The sequence below is a fragment of the Equus caballus genome, chromosome 20 (assembly GCF_041296265.1).
Source record: "Equus caballus isolate H_3958 breed thoroughbred chromosome 20, TB-T2T, whole genome shotgun sequence".
Classification (NCBI taxonomy): domain Eukaryota; kingdom Metazoa; phylum Chordata; class Mammalia; order Perissodactyla; family Equidae; genus Equus; species Equus caballus.
This window is the reverse complement of record NC_091703.1, coordinates 31,025,166-31,043,618: the sequence shown is the minus strand read 5'-3', so window position 1 is coordinate 31,043,618 and position 18,453 is coordinate 31,025,166. Positions and strand designations below refer to the sequence as shown.

The 18,453-nt window shown below is 37.6% G+C and overlaps 1 protein-coding gene and 2 pseudogenes across 1 annotated transcript; 1 reads left to right on the top strand and 2 right to left on the bottom strand.

Annotated features, from left to right (window-relative positions):
- Nucleotides 1–678: 678 nt before the first annotated feature.
- OR12D2J (olfactory receptor family 12 subfamily D member 2J) lies at nucleotides 679–1,602 on the bottom strand. Its single transcript, NM_001391028.1, is given in 1 exon segment — nucleotides 679–1,602. A coding segment is annotated over 1 exon segment (924 nt).
- Nucleotides 1,603–8,328: 6,726 nt separating this feature from the next.
- OR11D1P (olfactory receptor family 11 subfamily D member 1, pseudogene) lies at nucleotides 8,329–8,994 on the bottom strand (annotated as a pseudogene).
- Nucleotides 8,995–14,660: 5,666 nt separating this feature from the next.
- On the top strand, nucleotides 14,661–15,603 carry OR11A1CP (olfactory receptor family 11 subfamily A member 1C, pseudogene; annotated as a pseudogene).
- Nucleotides 15,604–18,453: the final 2,850 nt, after the last annotated feature.

Below are 18,453 nucleotides of genomic sequence, written 5' to 3'. Positions count from 1 at the left end.
TTGACAGTTTGTCCAGTTGACTTATTGAACATCTATGGAGATAGAGGTTCCAAAACTTCTTATATAAACCGTTCTTTATTTTATCTCTGTTAATTACTGATTACAATATTATTTGGTTTAACTATTTACTTGCCTCCCTGCATGGAGAAAAAGAATCATGACCTATTGCTGAATCACTTCCTTTAACTCATATATGAGTAAACATTTACTTTTCCAATTGAATAATCATAGCTCTAAATTAAAATCTTTAATTTATAGTAGTATAATAATTTAACTGCTCAAATTAATATGTTAACATGGAGGGACTAAACAGACAAACAGGCCTCAGTATCATCCAATTACCCAAATACATGGATAGCATAGACATATTTCTACAAGCGATTTCATTTAAGAACACACAAGAATACGTAATGAATCAGTTGTATCAACTGATATTTCAAAAACAAATTTCACATTAGGATTCCATGGCTAATGTCCCATTTCTTCAAGTTTTCCATATATTACCTAGGAATACATTGATAGACACAACTGGACTGGACTTTCCCATTTATTTTCCCTTTATTCAGTCCCTCTTTTATACATATTGTATATAATTTGAGAAGCAGTACAATTTCAGATCTCAATTTTCTCATTGCCTGTTTATTTATCCCTCAGAAGAGTTCTCTAGATTTCTTCAAGTCAGAGCCTCCTGATCACTCTACTCAAGGCTCCCTTTACTTCCTTGTTCCTCAAAGTATAGATCAGTGGATTTAGTACAGGAGTGACCACACTGTACATGATGGCAATGACCCTGTCCTGGTCCATGGAGCTGCCTGAAGCAGGACGAATGTAAATAAAGACAACAGGAGCATAGAAAAGAATAACTACCATGAAGTGAGAGGCACAAGTGGACAGTGCTTTATGAAGCAAGCTGCAAGAATGGGTCTTGAAGAAAAGATAGAGGATAATGTAGAAATAAGAGATAAGTGTTATTAAGAATGGGCCCATGCCAATCGTCCCTGTGACAGTATTGAGCAGCCACTGGTTGAGTTCAACGTTCCCACATACCAACTCCAGCAATGGCTTAACATCACGGAAGAAGTGATGGATATGGTTGGAACCACAGAAGTTCAAGCGAGAGGTCATTATGGAGTGCAGCAGGGCATGGAAAAAACCAATGATCCAGATAATGATAGCCATCTGGGTACAGAGCTGATGATTCATGATTAGAGGGTAATGAAGTGGTTTACAGATAGCCACAAAGCGGTCAAAGGCCATCACACCCAACAACATGGCCTCGGTGCTACCCAGAAAGTGGAAGAAGTGGAGCTGGCTGATACACCCCAAGAAAGAAATAGCTTTGTGTGTAGAGAGGAAGTTCTCCAGCATCTTTGGCAGTGTAACTGTGGAATAGCAGATATCTAGACATGACAGATTTCCCAGGAAGAAATACATAGGTGAATGGAGTTTTGCATCAGAGATGACAACCACTAGGATGATTCCATTCCCAGTCACACTGACAAAATAAATTGTGAGGAAAACCACGAAGAGAAAAGTCTGCAGTACTTGGATGTCTGTTACTCCCAAGAGGAGAAATTCAGTGACTGAGGTTTGATTCAGCATCACTTAAAAACAACAACAAAATAATACATGAAAAGCTCTCTCTGACGGGAATCATAGTCTTTCAGCCTAGGATTTTCCCACCTAGACAACAATATTTTGAGGCAGAGCATTGTGGGCTTACATAGTCCCAACCTCAGAGGTTGTAAGTATTTTTAGATCATTAGACAATTAAATATTAAGGTTACATGTTGGTTAGGGACTGTGACTCAACCATTGTTTTCATTAGTAAATTTATCATTGATATGTTTCTATCTTCCAGGGATTTGGAGCACGTTGCTAGCCTATCATCTCTGACTTTGGACATCTACCTTCTGATATAACTTTCTTTTCATCCTCCTAAGTCAGCTCTAACAAGGGTGAATTTTTTTGTTCTGCATCATACTGCTATCTCTTGACCTGGTAAGGGACCATCTGAAGGATTTTACTTAAGAAATATAGAGAAGGATAGAACAATAACTATAAAAAAATCTGATAGAGATTCAGACATTGGAGTGCTTCCTATAGAAGAAGAATCATTCAAAATTTGGAAAATCCCTGAGAGGGGAAGAAAATGATTTGATGTGACTAGAATAGAAAAGAAATTTAACTAGGGAACACTTCTAGGGAGCCCATGGGATTTTAGGCTTTACAGCTGGAAGAAATTGTGGGAAATTATCTAACCTCTACTGCATCTCCATGAAATACCAGCTTCAAGTAATTCAGAGTAGCTGTCTTTGATAGCTGTGTATATTTTGTATATTGTTAACATTTACCTCAGTTCCGTTTAAGATACAAATGGTGTGCCAAATATAATTTATGGTTTTCTGAAACAAAACAAAATTGTATCAAAAATTAACATGTGATAAACAAAGATATAGATAAGGAGTACAGATTAGTGGTTACCAGAGAGGGCGGTCAAGGGACGGCTAAAGTGATAAAGGGGCGCATATGTATGGTGATAGATAAAAACTAGACTATTGGTGATGAGCTCTTTTAAGACAATAAAGAGGCTGAAAAATAAAAATGTACACTTGAAATTTACACAATGTTATAAGTCAATATGATCTCATTAAAAATAATTAGTTAATTTGGGGGAAATAAACTTTTTCCTAACATTTAAAGAAAATTAGCAATCCAACTTGTCTGTGCTAAATGATTTATTTCACTGCAATTTCAATATCTCGAGATTACATATCTATTTTGGAAAATATCTAGAGAACCAGGCATTTTGAATGATGAATGAGACCTGGTAATAAAAATATAGGAAGTAAAGAGCCTTCGTAATTCACAAACACAATGAGGAGGCCGTCATAAGATATGGAAACCATCTCTGAGTCATGGATGCTAAAGTTTAATACCAACAAGTAGACAAAAATTATGGGCTACTGTTCAGCTGTCTCCTATTTCATTCTCTCACCTGATTGAGTGATAAAGTTCACAGTTAAGAAAGCTTTTCAGGTTTACGTTCTCAGTGATTATAAATAGTAGAAAAATATTTGAAGTGATAGTTCATATTGGGATTGCAGCATGAACTCTTCATCTTCAAAAACCTCTTCCTCTATTTCTAAAATTCTCCTGGCCTTTTATGAGACACAAATTTCTAGACATAAATCTTTAGAGAGCATGTCCCCTGGGTCTGAGAAGAGTTGTTCTAAGAATAAACAGGATGTCTTTCCCTACCTGCAATATGAGGGACTTCCTCTTGGGTAATTCCTATCTGGGTTTCATTTTTTCATTCTTCGTATTTTTGTTCTTTACTGTGTTTCTTCTTAGTTGCAGTACCATGGATAGCACAAGTCTCAGGGGCCTCATATGTTTTCTTAGTTAAATTATCTTTTATTTCCTGGGAGAGAAATATGGATACACATTCTCACCGTGGGGACTTTCTTGGGAAAACTCTGAGTATAAAATGGGAAGAAATTTGGCAATGACAGTTAAGGAATGGTGATCAGTCATAACCCATTGATCTGTAAAGAAAGATGATTGTCTTTAATATTCTGCCATTGATTACTGTGGTTCTACGGAAAACAAAGAAAGGGAAATAGAAAGAAGTAGTACTGTTTTTGTTCTTTCTAAATCTGACTCTTCACTGTTGGTAATAATAATAGATTATTTTCTTTAATTTTGTGATCTCAAAGTTCACATTTTTCTCTGGGAGAATGAGGCTGGTTTCTCCAATGTGTATTCTTACTTCTTGCTGCATCCTGCAGGGAAAAATATCTTATCTGCTTCATCCAAGGAATATTAATATGCCATCTGACATTTACTCCAGCTTTCTAATAAAAGTTATAAATACCATGTAGTTTGTCCATATTTGTATTAAAGTCCATTTTTGTTGTTTTGAAGGAATATATATCCATCATATTAATAATTGCTTGTTATGAATATAATAGAAATAAATAACATTTATTATGTGCTCATTGTTGAAGTTATTATTCTTAACTTCTTTACATTTATCAGCTCATTTAATTCTTTCAAACAACCAGTGAAAGGAATACTAAAACTGTTTCTGTGTTACCACAAGAAAACTGAAGCTCAAAGAGTTAAGTAAATTTTGCTGTTGTTTCCCCCAAATTTTATTGAGGAATAATTGATAAATATAGTTACATACACTTAAAGTGCATAACACGATGTTTTGATTTACATATACATTGTGAAATGATTACCACCTTCTAGATAATTAACACACCCATCACCTCATGTTATTGACTCTTTTTTGTGTGTGTCTGGTAAGAATGCTTCAGATCTACTCTCAGCAACTATCATGTATTCAATATTGTACTATTAACTATAGTGGCATTAAATTTCCCTGTTTTGCAATTAATTGTGAAACTAGAATTCAAACTGAGACTCTCTAGTTTTACCAAAACTGCAATGTGTTCTCCATTTTTTCAAATTATCACCCATCTGAAGTTTTTTTTGTGTGTGAAGAAGATTGACTCTGAGCTAACATCTATTACCAATTTTCCTCTTTTTGCTTGAGGAAGATTGGCACTGAGCTAACATCAGTGTCAACCTTCCTCTATTATATGTGGCACGTCTGCCACAGTGTGGCTTGATGAGTCATGCTAGGTCGCCCTGGGATCCATACCTCTGAACCAGGGGCTGCCAAAGCAGAGCACGTGAACTTAATCACTACACCACCAGGCCGGCCCCTAAACCATCTGAATTTTATCTACAGTTGTACAGCAATCTTTCATTTTGATGAAGTCATGACCAGTGATTTTTCTCTCTATTTTGTCTCTCCAAGTTCTTGTTTATAAATTATTTTTCTCCTCAATCAAAATAAAATTGTTTGAATTTTTTTTATTACAAGGCAAACTTCATGGGCATGTAATGTATGCAGTCACACAGGGTCCATGCTCAATGGAGTCCATGCTTGATTTCATGCTTTGCTTTCACCATCTTGAAATTCTTAACAATTTTTGAGCAAGAGACCCTGCTTTTCCCTTTTTCCCTGAGCCCCATAAATTATGTAACTGGTCTTGTTTATTAGAGTTTGAGTTTTATATTTGTTATTTAGAGCTATAGTCTTATAGAGTTCATGTTTGCATGCTGTGAGATAATCAGCCAGAATTGGCTTTACTTGGTCTCTGCGTAGACAGACAAACTAGCTATTCTTTCTTCGCAGATGTATCATGCCATTTCTAGGAAATTCCAGGTTCCCCCAAGTGAATGGTCTATTTCTCTGTTTTAAAAAATTGAACAAGATATATTTTAATTAGTATTATTTTATTTTAGCTCTTAATATCTTATAAAATGGATCCAAGTTTTACTCTTCTTTTGTAACAATTCCTTGAGGAGTTTTGACAGCTCATTCCCCAAGCAATTTCAATGTTATAGGCAACTCTGTTTATAGAAGAGACATCTAAGTCAAGCATATGGTAGTGGGTTAATACCAAGATCCTTGGGTAAATCCAGGATTCTTGAAAGATGGTATTGTAGTGAAAGGAGTGTATGATGGACAAAAGTCTACTGACATGCAAAGGAAGATTACAAAGAGTTCCTATGCTATAGCTTAGGTTCTGAAATTTAAAAATAAATGAGAAAATGTAATTGCCTGCCCTTCATAGTGTTTACAGTTTGAATTTATACCACTCTATCTTATGGAAACTCTCAGGACAAGATTTAACATAAACATTGTTCTTAGGATGGTTATATCCCTGGATCTCCTGGCTGAAGTAAATAGATCTGAAGTTATACATTCAGGGATGCCCTAAAGAATATTTAACAACCAATATATTAAATAACTTATTTATTATGTATCATATAATCTTCTAACTGAATAAAAATATATAGTATATGGCCGGCCCGGTGGTGCAGCAGTTAAGTTCGCATGTTCCCCTTTAGCTGCCTGGGGTTCGCTGGTTTGGATCCCGGGTGTGGGCCTACACACCGTTTGTCAAGCCATGCTGCAGCAGGCGTCCCATGTATAAAGTAGAGGAAGATCAGCAGGGATGTTAGCTCAGGGCCAGTCTTCCTCAGCAAAAAAGAGGAGGATTGGTGGTAGATGTTAGCTCAGGGCTAATCTTCCTCAAAAAAAAAAAAACATATGTATTGTAGAGCTCTTTCCTGGATGATATAATTACACACATAAATTATCGTTCAAATCATTTGAATAATTTCCAAATAATTCATTGATTTTAGAGGATTTCCTCCCTTTTCATTTGTTTCTTATGACTGCCTCTAGGTGAATGATGCTCTGTTTCTTCCATAATTTGACACAGGGAACAGCAAAAAATTTGCCCACAAATTTCCCATTAAATTGGTAGTCACTAGGCTACTTGTGAACTAATCACTATAGAATTTCTCTTGACATAATCAATACTGTTTTTGTAGCTGAAACTTGTACCAACTTCTGTTGAACTGAAATAAGTTTATTAAAATTTCCAGTTCTTATACTGTGAAAAATGTATATATTCAATCTCTTCATAAAGAAGTCAAAAATCTGTTAAGTGAAATGTCATGTAATTAATTGATTTAATTTCCTATTAAATTTTGCGTTTACATGGTGGAAAAATTCTTGTGACTAAAAATATAAAGTCTGACAAATTGAAAAAGCACCTCAGATCTGTTTATTCTGAAAATGCATCAAAACAAGGTTTGATGTTTATGTTTTCAATGTGAAGAGAACTCAGCTTGAAAAAGCTAGGACACTTATAAACTAGGATTTGCTAATTTACAAAAACATTTCTTAGAGCACACTGCAAAGTTGCTTTCAAATTGCCAGCAAAAGAAGCTTGATGGAGGAAATTTAGTGAAGTCAGGTGCCCTGGAAATGGGGCAGATGGCTTATAGAAGGGAACTGAGGAAAAACTGGAGGAGACTTCTTTGTTAAAGATGAAAATTAATCTGGAGTAGTTGATCTTTCTTTAAACATTTTGAAGTAGCTTGTTGAGGAGCAACATCCTTGACGTTTCTCTTCAGTGCACAATTGGGTGAAACTGCAGACATCTCTCAATGTACCAGATCTGTTTGTCTGTTTGCTCTGCTCAAGCTAATGTTATCAGAGAATTCCTGTTTTATGAATTTTCTTTGTAAACTCTTAAGGTCACTGAAGTTTTGGAAATTATAAAAGATTTTGGTTTTTGTGAAACAAGGTTTTGTAAAGAAAAGTTTCACTCTTTGCTCAGATGGAGCTTCTGTGATGTTTGGTGACGCATCTGGTTTTGATACTTTAGTGGTGGAGGGAGTTCCTGAATTCTTTTTATTCACTGTACTTTACACGGGCATGTTCCAACAATACAAATGTTTCCAACAACACTGAAAATCCACAGTGAGAATAGCCATCAGAAGTTATCAGAATCAGAGCTCTGTAGCACTGAATTTAAAAAAGATTTTGTCATGAAATGGGGTCATAATAAGAAGAGCTTGCCTGTCATCTAGAATCTGTCTGGCTTTCTGAAATCTATTTTTTTTTTAACAAAACTGTCACATTTGGGACACTCCAGAATAAATATTTTTATCTAGATTTGGCTTATCTGGCAGACATTTTTAACCATAGAAATGAAAAAAAATCTTTTAGTTGAAAGCCTTGCAGTCACCATTATGGACACCACTGAAAATTGTTTTCTTTTTTATTAAGCTAGAGAATGATCTCCTACTTTCTATATCATGCAATTTTGTATTATTTCACTTCTGTGTAATGAGAACGCTTTGTCTTTATTATAAGGAAAAAACTGTGCTGTGAAAAAATAAGTATTTTGATCTTTGTAATCGTTCTTGATGGAGGTTAATGTAGTCAAATAAACCAACTTGTTCATTGATTTACTTGTTATTAGGTCAGTTGAATGTAAGAACAACCCTCTGAGAGAAATAAAAAGAATTTACTCTTCTTTGTTTATCTATGTAGAACTCTCAGTGACCTACCTGACCAATGCTGGCAAGTGGGAGAGCTGGATTTCCAATCCAGATGCATGAACTACAAAGTCTGTGCCATTTCCCTGCACTGATATTAGCATGAGATTATCCACCCTTCTGGGGAAGCTGAACAACTGAAGGAACAGGCAGTAAGACACACTGGGTAGCAGGGGAAGTAAGTCTTTCACTTAAAACATGCCTGTAAAATGAGATAACTCACTAAAACCAAATATATGAACTTAACGATTTAAAAAGATACATTGCACAGGTGAAAGGTAGTGGTTAGGAATTATTTTCTATTTGGATATTCCACCAGCTTTGCTTTCTCTGGCTTCTTGTGTGTCATCATCATTGAGTCTCCCTGTTTGAATGGCAGATTCTTTGGGTCTAGGACACTAAGAACTTCAGAGCTTCTTTCACATCCTTGTTGTGGAGTATATAGATGAGAGGATTGAAAAGTGGAGTGATGACTGAGTAGAAGATAGCCACAATCTTTTTGATATTTGGTTCATATTTTATTGCTGGGTGGACATGCATGAAGATGAGAGTGCCAAAGGAGATAGTCACCACAGAAAGGTCAGCTTTGCATGTGGAAAAGGCCTTGTGTTGGGCAGCAGTGGAAACCATGGCTAGATTTGTGGCCAAGATTTGGGCATAGGAAGCCATGGTAAAGACCAGGGCTCCTAAGATAATGACAGTGCTAAAAGCATAGCCCACTACTGGGATGGCATATGTGTCTGTGCAGGAAAGGCAGAAAATCTGATCAGCATCACAGAAGTGGTTGATCTGGTTGGGAATACAGAAGGAGACTTGTGCAAGAAGGAATGAGAGGAACGTGGGGCAGAGAAATCCCACAGACCAGGAAACCCCAGCCAGAATACCACATGATTGGCGGCTGAGTAGCAGTGGGTAGTGGAGTGGTTGGCAGATGACAGCATAGTGGTCAAAGGCCATGGTGGTAAGGATGAAGAGCTCAGTGCCAGCCAATGAGAAGAAGAAGGAGTACTGGGCACTGCAGTTGTAGTTCCATACGACTCTTGGTTTCTGGTGCATTTTTGGTCAAGCCAACAGTTCAGGAACCTCTTCTGGATAAAGCCAAGTGTCTCAGGGGGCTGATATTTCTCGTTCATTTAATGCTGCTCTCCAGGAAATCTGTAATTGGTTCTCAGGGGTGTCTCCCCTCTGGGAAATTGTCAGCCCTCCTTTGTGATAAAGGGAAGGACCTACAACGGAAGGACAGAAGAGTCTTGGAGCTAGAAAAGGAGATTTAGAGTGGAGGATAGAATGGTTCTGTGGAGTGGAGGGTGACAAGCATGACATTTCTAATCAATATCCTACATTATTTCAGATTGAATGCAAGGAGGGAGGGAGTTGAAGCAGGAAACTTCAATATTCTGAAGTGTTCAGTAAATCTTAGCACATATTCTCTTCACCATTTTTTCTTTAATATTGCTATTTCAGATGAGTTTCCTATTTTTGTATAATTCTTTATAACTTAGTTCAAAGGTCCTTTAAATAAAAACTCTAGATTTTGTCTTTATAGACTTTATAAAGATATAATTTCCACTGCATACATTTTTAACTTTTTACCATGTAAAAATTTTACCAGTTCACATTTTTTATGTGTTTCCCAGGTACCAGGTAAACTGTTTTCTTTTTCTATTTTTCAAATTATGAAAATGTAGACATGTTGTAATAAATGGAAAAAAGATGAATCAGTAACATTTATTTTAACCTAGGGATTTAAAAAGTCTCTTTTTCAAAGATATTTAAGGAAATCCCAGTGTTCCTCTGGAATGCTACCGTTGCTACTTTTTCCATTGAGCCTTTAAGAAGTTGATTTTCAATCTTTCCTGCTGCATCTCAACATCTTTCCTTTAGCTATTCTCCCTGGAGATGGAGAACAGTAGATGTTCATGAGGACAGCTTCAGCTGGAGCATGTTATAGAATACGACACCCTCACAGCGATTTTTTCATAGTGGGAATTTATCCTCCTACTTTCTTAGGGGCTAACAGAACTGGGACGTGCTTAAATGAGGTTTGTTATGAATTTTTTTTTAGTTTTTTTCTGCATTATTATAGAGTAAATTCCAAACAGGATTGAAGAAAGTTAACAGATTAAAAATTCAAACTAAATTAAGATTTATTCACTATTTGCTTTTTGTTTATAAAAATAGCATGTTAAGCAGACATTGAAAAATATATGAGAATAATTTTTTCTCATTCCCAAAGATAAATTAAAATTCAGTTTCGTATATTGCCTCAAATATTTTTTTCTTGGAGCGTTCTTTGAATTTCTTTTCAAGAAATGGTGATAGTTTTAATTGAGGGCTCCCTGCTATAACTTTTACACGTATAGAGCTGAGTCTGTGATTGGCTGTTTTTCAGAAATTAGACAGATATTTTGCACTATTTTCTCTTCCATATCTGTTAGTATGGTGAAATTCATCTTGATTTCAAACTCTTCCTGCATTTTTTGGAGTCCTCCAACTCTAAATTCAGCCCCTACCCTCTTCCATGACTGCTCTGTTTTTAAGGGAATAATGGTCTCTTCTCCAGTTAACCCTGCTGTTGCTATGTCTTTGCCATTTCTCTATAATCCTCACATCATACTACCTTCTCTTTACTTTCCTCTTTTTTGACACTCTACCAACTCCTTGAAAAATAGAGTTGGGGATGCAGTCATCTGAAAAGCCAGGATTATGTTATGACGTGAAAATAGTGAAAACTATTTCAGTAGTTAAGTTCGCATGTTCCATTTCAGCAGCCCAGGGTTCTCTGGTTCACATCCTGAGTGCCTAGCAGCTTGACAAGCCATGCAGTGGCAAGCATCCCACATGTAAAAGTAGAGGAATATGTGCACGGATGTTGGCTCAGGTCCAGTCTTCCTCAACAGAAAGAGGAGGATTCGTGGTGGATGTTAGCTTAAGGCTAATCTTCCTCAATAAATAAATAAATAAATAAATAAAACACTTCCAAGAAAAATCTGGTTGTTGAGAGGGAATACAACCATATTTCCTTGAACTTTGCTAGCAGATTCTGTGACCTCACACACATATTTATTTAAATTAGATGTTCTTGGGGTCGGCCCAGTGGTGCAGCAGTTAAGTGCGCATGTTCCACTTTGGGGACTGGGGTTCACCGATTGGGATCTCGGACATGGCACCGCTTGGCAAGCCATGCTGTGGTAGGCATCCCACATGTAAAGTGGAGGAAGATGGGCATGGATGTTAGCACAGGGCCAGTCTTCCTCAGCAAAAGGAGGAGTTTTGGCAGCAGTTAGTTCAGGGCTAATCTTCCTCCAAAAAAAAGAAAAATAAATAAATTAGGTGTTCTATTTGGGAATAAGAAATGAAAATTTTCTTCTGTTTGAGGTCGACTGGCTCATGTACAGGTGGATTACACCACCTTGGCCTCATTGAAAACAGCTCAATACCCTGAGCTCCCATAATATTTATATTTCACTCTTTGCTGCCATTCTCATCTAAGCTGTTGTTTTCTAACTGCATCCCTAGATAAATCTGCGTTGTTCAACATTTTTCAGTGGCTTAATGAAGGTAAATGGTGCCTGAGGATACTGTAATATGTTTCTTCTCTCCTTCCAATGTTGTGTGTGTGTTGGGGGCTTGGTTTTGCCAATACTTAGTTTTTGTGGATTCTTACAGATTACCACCCAGGGACATATGCCTGTGACCACCGCCCTTTCTTTACCCTCTTGCCTTTGGAGGTCAATATCACTTCCTTTCCTTTGGTTCCCCTTCTTACTCTTAGCCTCATTCTGCATTCCCCAAAAGCTTTTAGAAGATAGTTGCAATGAGAGAAATGATACTATTGTTCCTTTGAACAAAGTTGTGAAATTTATTGCAATAAGCACATCAGTTTCTCAAAAAAAATCATTAAACTTACGTTTGTCCTTGATGCACTGTCCTCTACTCCACACCTTTCTGATTTCAACTAGCTGAAGTGCTATCATATAAAATAAGGAATAGACTTTACTTATGACCTTGAGCATGAATAAGTGAATCTACAACAATTAAATCTTGGTTCATTATAGGAATACACTACTAAGTGTCAGTAGGATCCAATGTTCACACTGACTTTCTGGGGAGGTGGTGCTGGTGAGCTGTTTATTATTGGCGGTCTTCTAGCCTGGTTTGCACACCTACTTCTCTTCCTGGAAAGGAATTCTGTGGAATGAATTTAAGCTCAGATTGAGCTTGGGCTGAATAAATGATCTAGGAGTTAAAGGAGGTCCACAGAGGAGTGTCAAGCTCATATCACAAGGAAGTACATATGGAGTATATGGTAAGGGAATAGGTTCTAGAGGCAGGAGTTAGAGGATGGCAACAGAATCAGTGGGATTTCTAGGTCTTTGAAGTACAGAACCCCTCTCTGATCACTTCACGTGAGCTTGGTTATAGGAGCAGTGGTATTAAACATTAGATATTTAAGGCTTAACCATTTTAGATTTTGTTGAGTGTGGTGGATACAAATTTTAATCTCTGTGATAAATGAACTAGCAGTCTTTTTGTGGAGGAGAAAGTGCAAACAACAAAATAATGAATGATCAATTAAAGGCAGCACACATTTGCACACTAGGTTTCAACTATGTGGAGTCATTCTTTCTTTCATTCTTGTTACCTTGTGTTTAGCTTCCTTAAAACTACCTAAACGCAGGTTGAACCATGCCACCCTAGTGCTTAAAAGCCTTCAGGTGTGACTTATTGCCAGCAGGATAAAGCTCTAGCTCCTCCTTGTGACTGGAAAGCACCTCCTCCCATGCTCTGGTCCTGGCCCACCACTCTATCCCTGTCTTCCACCATTCTTCACCTCAATTCTAATGCTTCTTCAGAAATGAGTTTCTTTTAATTGCCCTTGGCTACTTTCCTCCTGACATCTGGGTCCCCTCCTCACATTCTATGCTGTTTCTTGCTTCAGTGTCTACTCATGATTTTCTCACTACCTGAAATGCTCTCACCTCCATACTTACCATTTTCCACAGCAATCATTGATCACTTCAGGATGACTCCTTTTCAGCAATGTTTATTGCAGGTTGAACATTAACTTTCTTTTAGTATATTGCAATTATCTGTTGATTGTCCATCTTCCATAATGTATTGTTAAGCTCCTTAAGAATATGGACTGGTTTTAGTTGGCCTAGTATTCTCAGCACTGGTATATCTTCTATAAATTACTTAGAACATGATGGCTCAAGAAATAAAGGGCTCCGTTAGTCAAGAGGCTTCCTGGAGGAGAGGAAACCTAAGCCGGGACTTTGAAGATTTCCTAGTAGCAATAAGCAGAAGAATGGGAAATAAAATTCTGTGCAAAGGACATTTTTGGCCTCAGGCAAAATCACAAAATAGTATGCAGTCAAACGTCTCCCACCCACATTTGGCCCTCAGCCACCCAGTTTCCACCTTTTAGATAACTGATCTTCTAGACTATTTGTATTAAAGAGAACTTAAATTTTGCATGATAATAAATGTAATATATACTTATTAGTCTCACAACCTGTAAAATAAAATTGTTAAGGTTTGGTATGTATATACACATACATGAAAAAAATTCATATATATATATTTTTTTTTTCCTGTAGCTTTCCCCTCTAGTCTTAATCATTTGATGTAATCTCATGTCTTAATATAAACACACACCTCCCTTTGGATAGCATATGAGATCTTTCCTGCAGGTACAAAACCCCATTTTCCAATCCCTAGAAGCTCAATTATATATCTTGGCTTTCATATGTATCTCTCTGCTTGGAATGTTCTGACCACTCTCCTGTCCTTTGCCTGGCCAACTCTTACCAGTCCTTCAAAACTTAGCCTACAAACTACCTTCTTCAGAGACCCTTCCTTAACCTTGATTCTCACATCCTCCTTGACCCTCAGTCTGAGTTTGGTCTCTCTCTGCTCTCACAGCACCTACACTTTCCCAAACATTGTCATTTATCATATTTCCACTAAAAAATCTTGAATAATTTGAGGAAACTAGAATTTAAAGAAGAGTATTTTGATAATGGAGAGGAAAAACTAGAGACTTGAAGGCCACACAGAAGGTAATTGTATTAAGATAGTTTTGAAGACATTGTGAGATTAATGGTGGGATAGTGAGGAGGGAATATATAAGAATTTTCCAAGGAACAATCAATGAGATTTCACTGATTGGGGGATGGGGAATGAGAGATGGTATTAAGATAAAGATGACTATGATGCAGTAAGCTTGAGAATCAAGGCAGAATTTTCACACCACGCAGTGGAGTTGGCTGTGGTTGGGGAAGATACAAGAGTTTGTTTTTGAACATGCTGATTTTGAGTTGAAGCACAGACATGTCTAGAAGGCATTGGGAGGATATTACACAGTTGCACATGAGGAAGACTATATCCCTGGTTATACAGATTAGGAGGATGGGATTTATTATATCAGAGATAGTAGATTGAAGTAATAGGGTACAGGGCTCTGAAGACTGCAATTGTGAATTTGGATAAACTCTCTTGAGCCTTGAAGAATTGTATAATTCAGGAATGCAGGGAACGATAGGAGTTAGAGAACAGAAACCAATTCAAAAGGGGACAGGATGAGGACTTGTGTAGTGACTTGTTTTGGAGACTCACTCTTCCCTTTTTCATTTTAGCCATGCTTATCTCAGACTTGTGTAGAAGGTATAGAACTGCACTAAAATTCCTCCCTTAATCACTGCCAGGTAGAAAGTTGGATGATCCACATGGAAATTGTCTCCATAAGAAACCAAACTATTACTGAATTTGTCCTCCTTGGTTTCTCTGACGTAGCTGAGCTGCATCTCCTTTTCTTTATTGTGTTCACTCTCATCTACACCTCCATCATCGTAGGGAATATGCTAATCATTGTGGCAGTGGTTAGTTCCCTGAGACTCCACACGCCCATGTATTTCTTCCTGATTAATCTGTCCTTCCTGGAGATCCTCTATACCTCCACAGTGGTGCCAAAAATGTTGGAGGGCTTCTTGCGGGAGGCAGCCATCTCTGTGGCTGGTTGCTTGCTCCAGTTCTTTATCTTTGGTTCTCTTCCCACAGCGGAATGCTTCCTGCTGGATGTCATGGCATATGATCGCTACTTGGCAATCTGCTACCCATTCTTGATGGGGCCCAGATGATGCTTGGGGCTGGGGCCATTGGATGGATTTCTGGCTTCATGGTAGATGGATTGGTTGTGGCCCCGATGGCCCAGCTGAGATTCTGTGGCCCCAAACCCGTTGACTATTTTTACTGTGACTTCGCGCCTTTGATGGGCCTGGACTGATCAGATCCCAGCATAGTGCAGATGACAATATTCAATCTCTGTGTGGTCTCTCTCGCTGTTCCCTTTGGACTTATTCTGACATCTTATGCTAAGATCGTGGTAGCTGTGCTGAGAGTTCCTCCTGGGGCCAGTGGCAAAAGGCTTTCTTCACATGTTCCTCCCATTGAGCTGTAGAGTCCACATTCTAGGGAACTCTCATGGTCTTGTACATTGCACCCTCTGCTATCCACTCCTAGCTCCTCTCCAAGGTCTTTGCCCTGCTGTATACTGTGTTCTCCCCTCTCTTCAATCCTGTGATCTACACACTGAGGAATAAGGAAGTTCATCACGAACTATGGAGGGTTTTCTAGATTAAGCAAACTGAGACGCTTGATTGAAGGAGGATGGTGGTGAAGATTTTCTTTGGACTTTGCATATCTCCATTGGGATGTCTGCCAGGGTTGGTTGTGGAGGAATAACTTTGTTCTATTCTGATGTTTACCTGTGAAATGTTCTACATTTACTCTAAAAATGAGGTTGGTAGAGCTACAATTTTCTAATGATAACTTAAAAACTTTTGCTTTTATCTTTAATTTTTTTCTTTATTAAATAGGCAATGGATATTTAATATAGAAAATAGATATACAAAAATAGGAACACAAAGCAAACCTAGAAATATTGGCTACATGTGTGTGTGTTTGTGTGTGTGTGTATACACTTGTTGGTTCACGGAAGTTTGTAATCTGGTTTTCCACTGAATATGATGTCTTGAACATCCTTCTATTTTGAGAAATATGTACTTATTTATTCTTCTGGGTTTCTTTAGTATGACTAAATGTGATTTGTTTAAATGATCTATTCTGTGAATTTTCGGTTGTATTCAATCCTTTCACCGTATGAACATAGTTTACATCCAGATTTTCCTATAATAAACTCCTAGGAGTTAAATTGCCATGTCTGAGGTTCACATGCTAAAAACATTTAAAGCTGAATGTACTTTATTTATGTTTAACTTCTCTATTATAGAAAATTTTAAACATACACAAAAGTAGAGAGAATATATTAACCCCCATGTAACCGTCATCCAGCTTCAATATCAATATTTGTCAATCTTGTTTCGACTATCTATATTTCCTTTTTCTGTAAAATTTTAGAGCAAATTCCAGATGTTGTGTAAGTATCATTTTGTGTAAGTTGTGTTAAGTGTGTATGCCATAGGCAAGTATTTATTATGCCATCTGACTGATAAAGACATTTTTAAAAAATGTGCCAACCCTGCCATTATACTTAAGAAAATTATCCTTATTTCCACAGTGTTATCTAATACATAAGCCATGTTCAAATTTCTCCAATTATCTTTAGGTAAATTCTTAAAATTACGAGGCAAACAGGGTTCACATAATGTATCTTATGATTCTTAGTGCCTTATTTCAGAGTAGTCCTCTTCCTGTCTTGGTTTTCACATCATTGAGTTATTGGAGAAACTTGGTTATCTGTCCTGTAGAATGTTCCACATTCTAAGTTAGACCTATTGATACTTATAGTTTTGCTTAACATCTATTCTCATATTTTGCATTTTATATAAACTTGTTTTGTGTCGATCTCAGCCTATCAATAGTGATGGGAATGCCTCGGGCACTCACCTGGGCTGGTACTACCTCTGGTGAGCCCTCAGAGACATTTTCCTGACCAGAGACAATGTTATGGCTGGCTGGCCCTTGTGGTTCTTATGATTGCAAGACACACTTCAGCAAACCCACTAGGGAATTATGAAAAAACAAGATTTGTTACTCATAAGTCCTAGAAGGTACATGGCATGCCTGGGGCCACATAGAGAGGTGTTGGGTAGAGAGAGAGAGAGCATGGACCTGGGGTTCTCCCTTCACTGGGGTCAAGGGTGTGGTGCCTAGGGTTTTTCAGGTTCACTCTTTGTTGGTGAATTTAAAACATGAGTGGGAATTAAAGCTCAAGAAGGGAAAAGCAGGGTCACTTACACAGTTAGTTAGGTCGCCCAGAGATTTCTAAAGGGGAATTTCATGGGTGGGGTGGCCCGGCTCTTTATCTAATTGTGTAGCTGGCAATATGTTTCAAGGTGGAAGTCTTTGAAATATATGCCCCAGCAATCAAAAGGTTAATGTTGTGTACTTATGTTATAATAAAAAATGCTAATTCTCAGGCACACTACAAAACTGATATTGAGTTAGAAGCTTCCTTGGATCTTAGTTAACTTTTTAACAGGATATCCCAAAGTTACTGGTGTTTTTTCTTTCTTTCTTTCTTTCCTTCTTTCCTTCTTTCCTTCCCTCCTTCCCTCCTTCCCTCCTTCCTTCCTTCCTTCCTTCCTTCCTTCCTTCCTTCCTTCCTTCCTTCCTTCCTTCCTTCCTTCCTTCTTTCTTTCTTTCTTTCTTTCTTTCTTTCTTTCTTTCTTTCTTTCTTTCTTTCTTTCTTTCTTTTGTTTTGATGAGGAAGATTCACCCCGAGCTAACATTTGTGCCAATCTTCCTCTACTTTGTATGTGAGTCACTGCCTCAGCATGACTGATGAGTGGTGTAGGTTTGTACTCAGGATCTGAACCTGCAAACCTGGGCCACCAAAGCTGAGCGCTTAGAACTCAACCACTATGCCACTGGGTCAGCTCCCTACTGGTATTATTTCTAATGCATCATCTCGTGAGGCACACAGTGTTTGCTTGTCCCATGTTTAGTCATGCTATTTATGCTATTGACCAGTGGATTCAAGTGGTGTCATTGTGATCCATGTATTCTTCTGTTCCCAATCAACCTTTCACCTAATATTTTTAGCATCCATCATGAAAGTTGGTGACTAATGCCTAAAGTGATTTAATCCTTTCAACATTTTTTTCTTTTAATGTTTTAAATATGTAAATTGCTGTTTAAAATCTTTGTCTGTAGATTCCTACATCTGGGCCACATCAAGTTTAGTTTTATTAACCTCCTTTTTTCTTGAATATTGATCAGATTTTCCTATGTCTTTGTATGACCAATTTTTGACTGAATACAGATCATTGTAGAAACTCTGAATTCTGTTATCTTCTATAGAAGAATATTAGGTTTTGTTCTAGCAGACATTTCAAATCAGGGAGGATCATCTTGAACTTGAGTAGGCTTGGTTTTATTCTTTGGTAGTATGGATTTGTGGAAAGTGCAAGGTGCTTTGGAAGCATGTCTACTGTGCCATGACTCACTCTCCAAATGCTCTCCTCCTGGTAGGCATAGTTAGGATTGGGC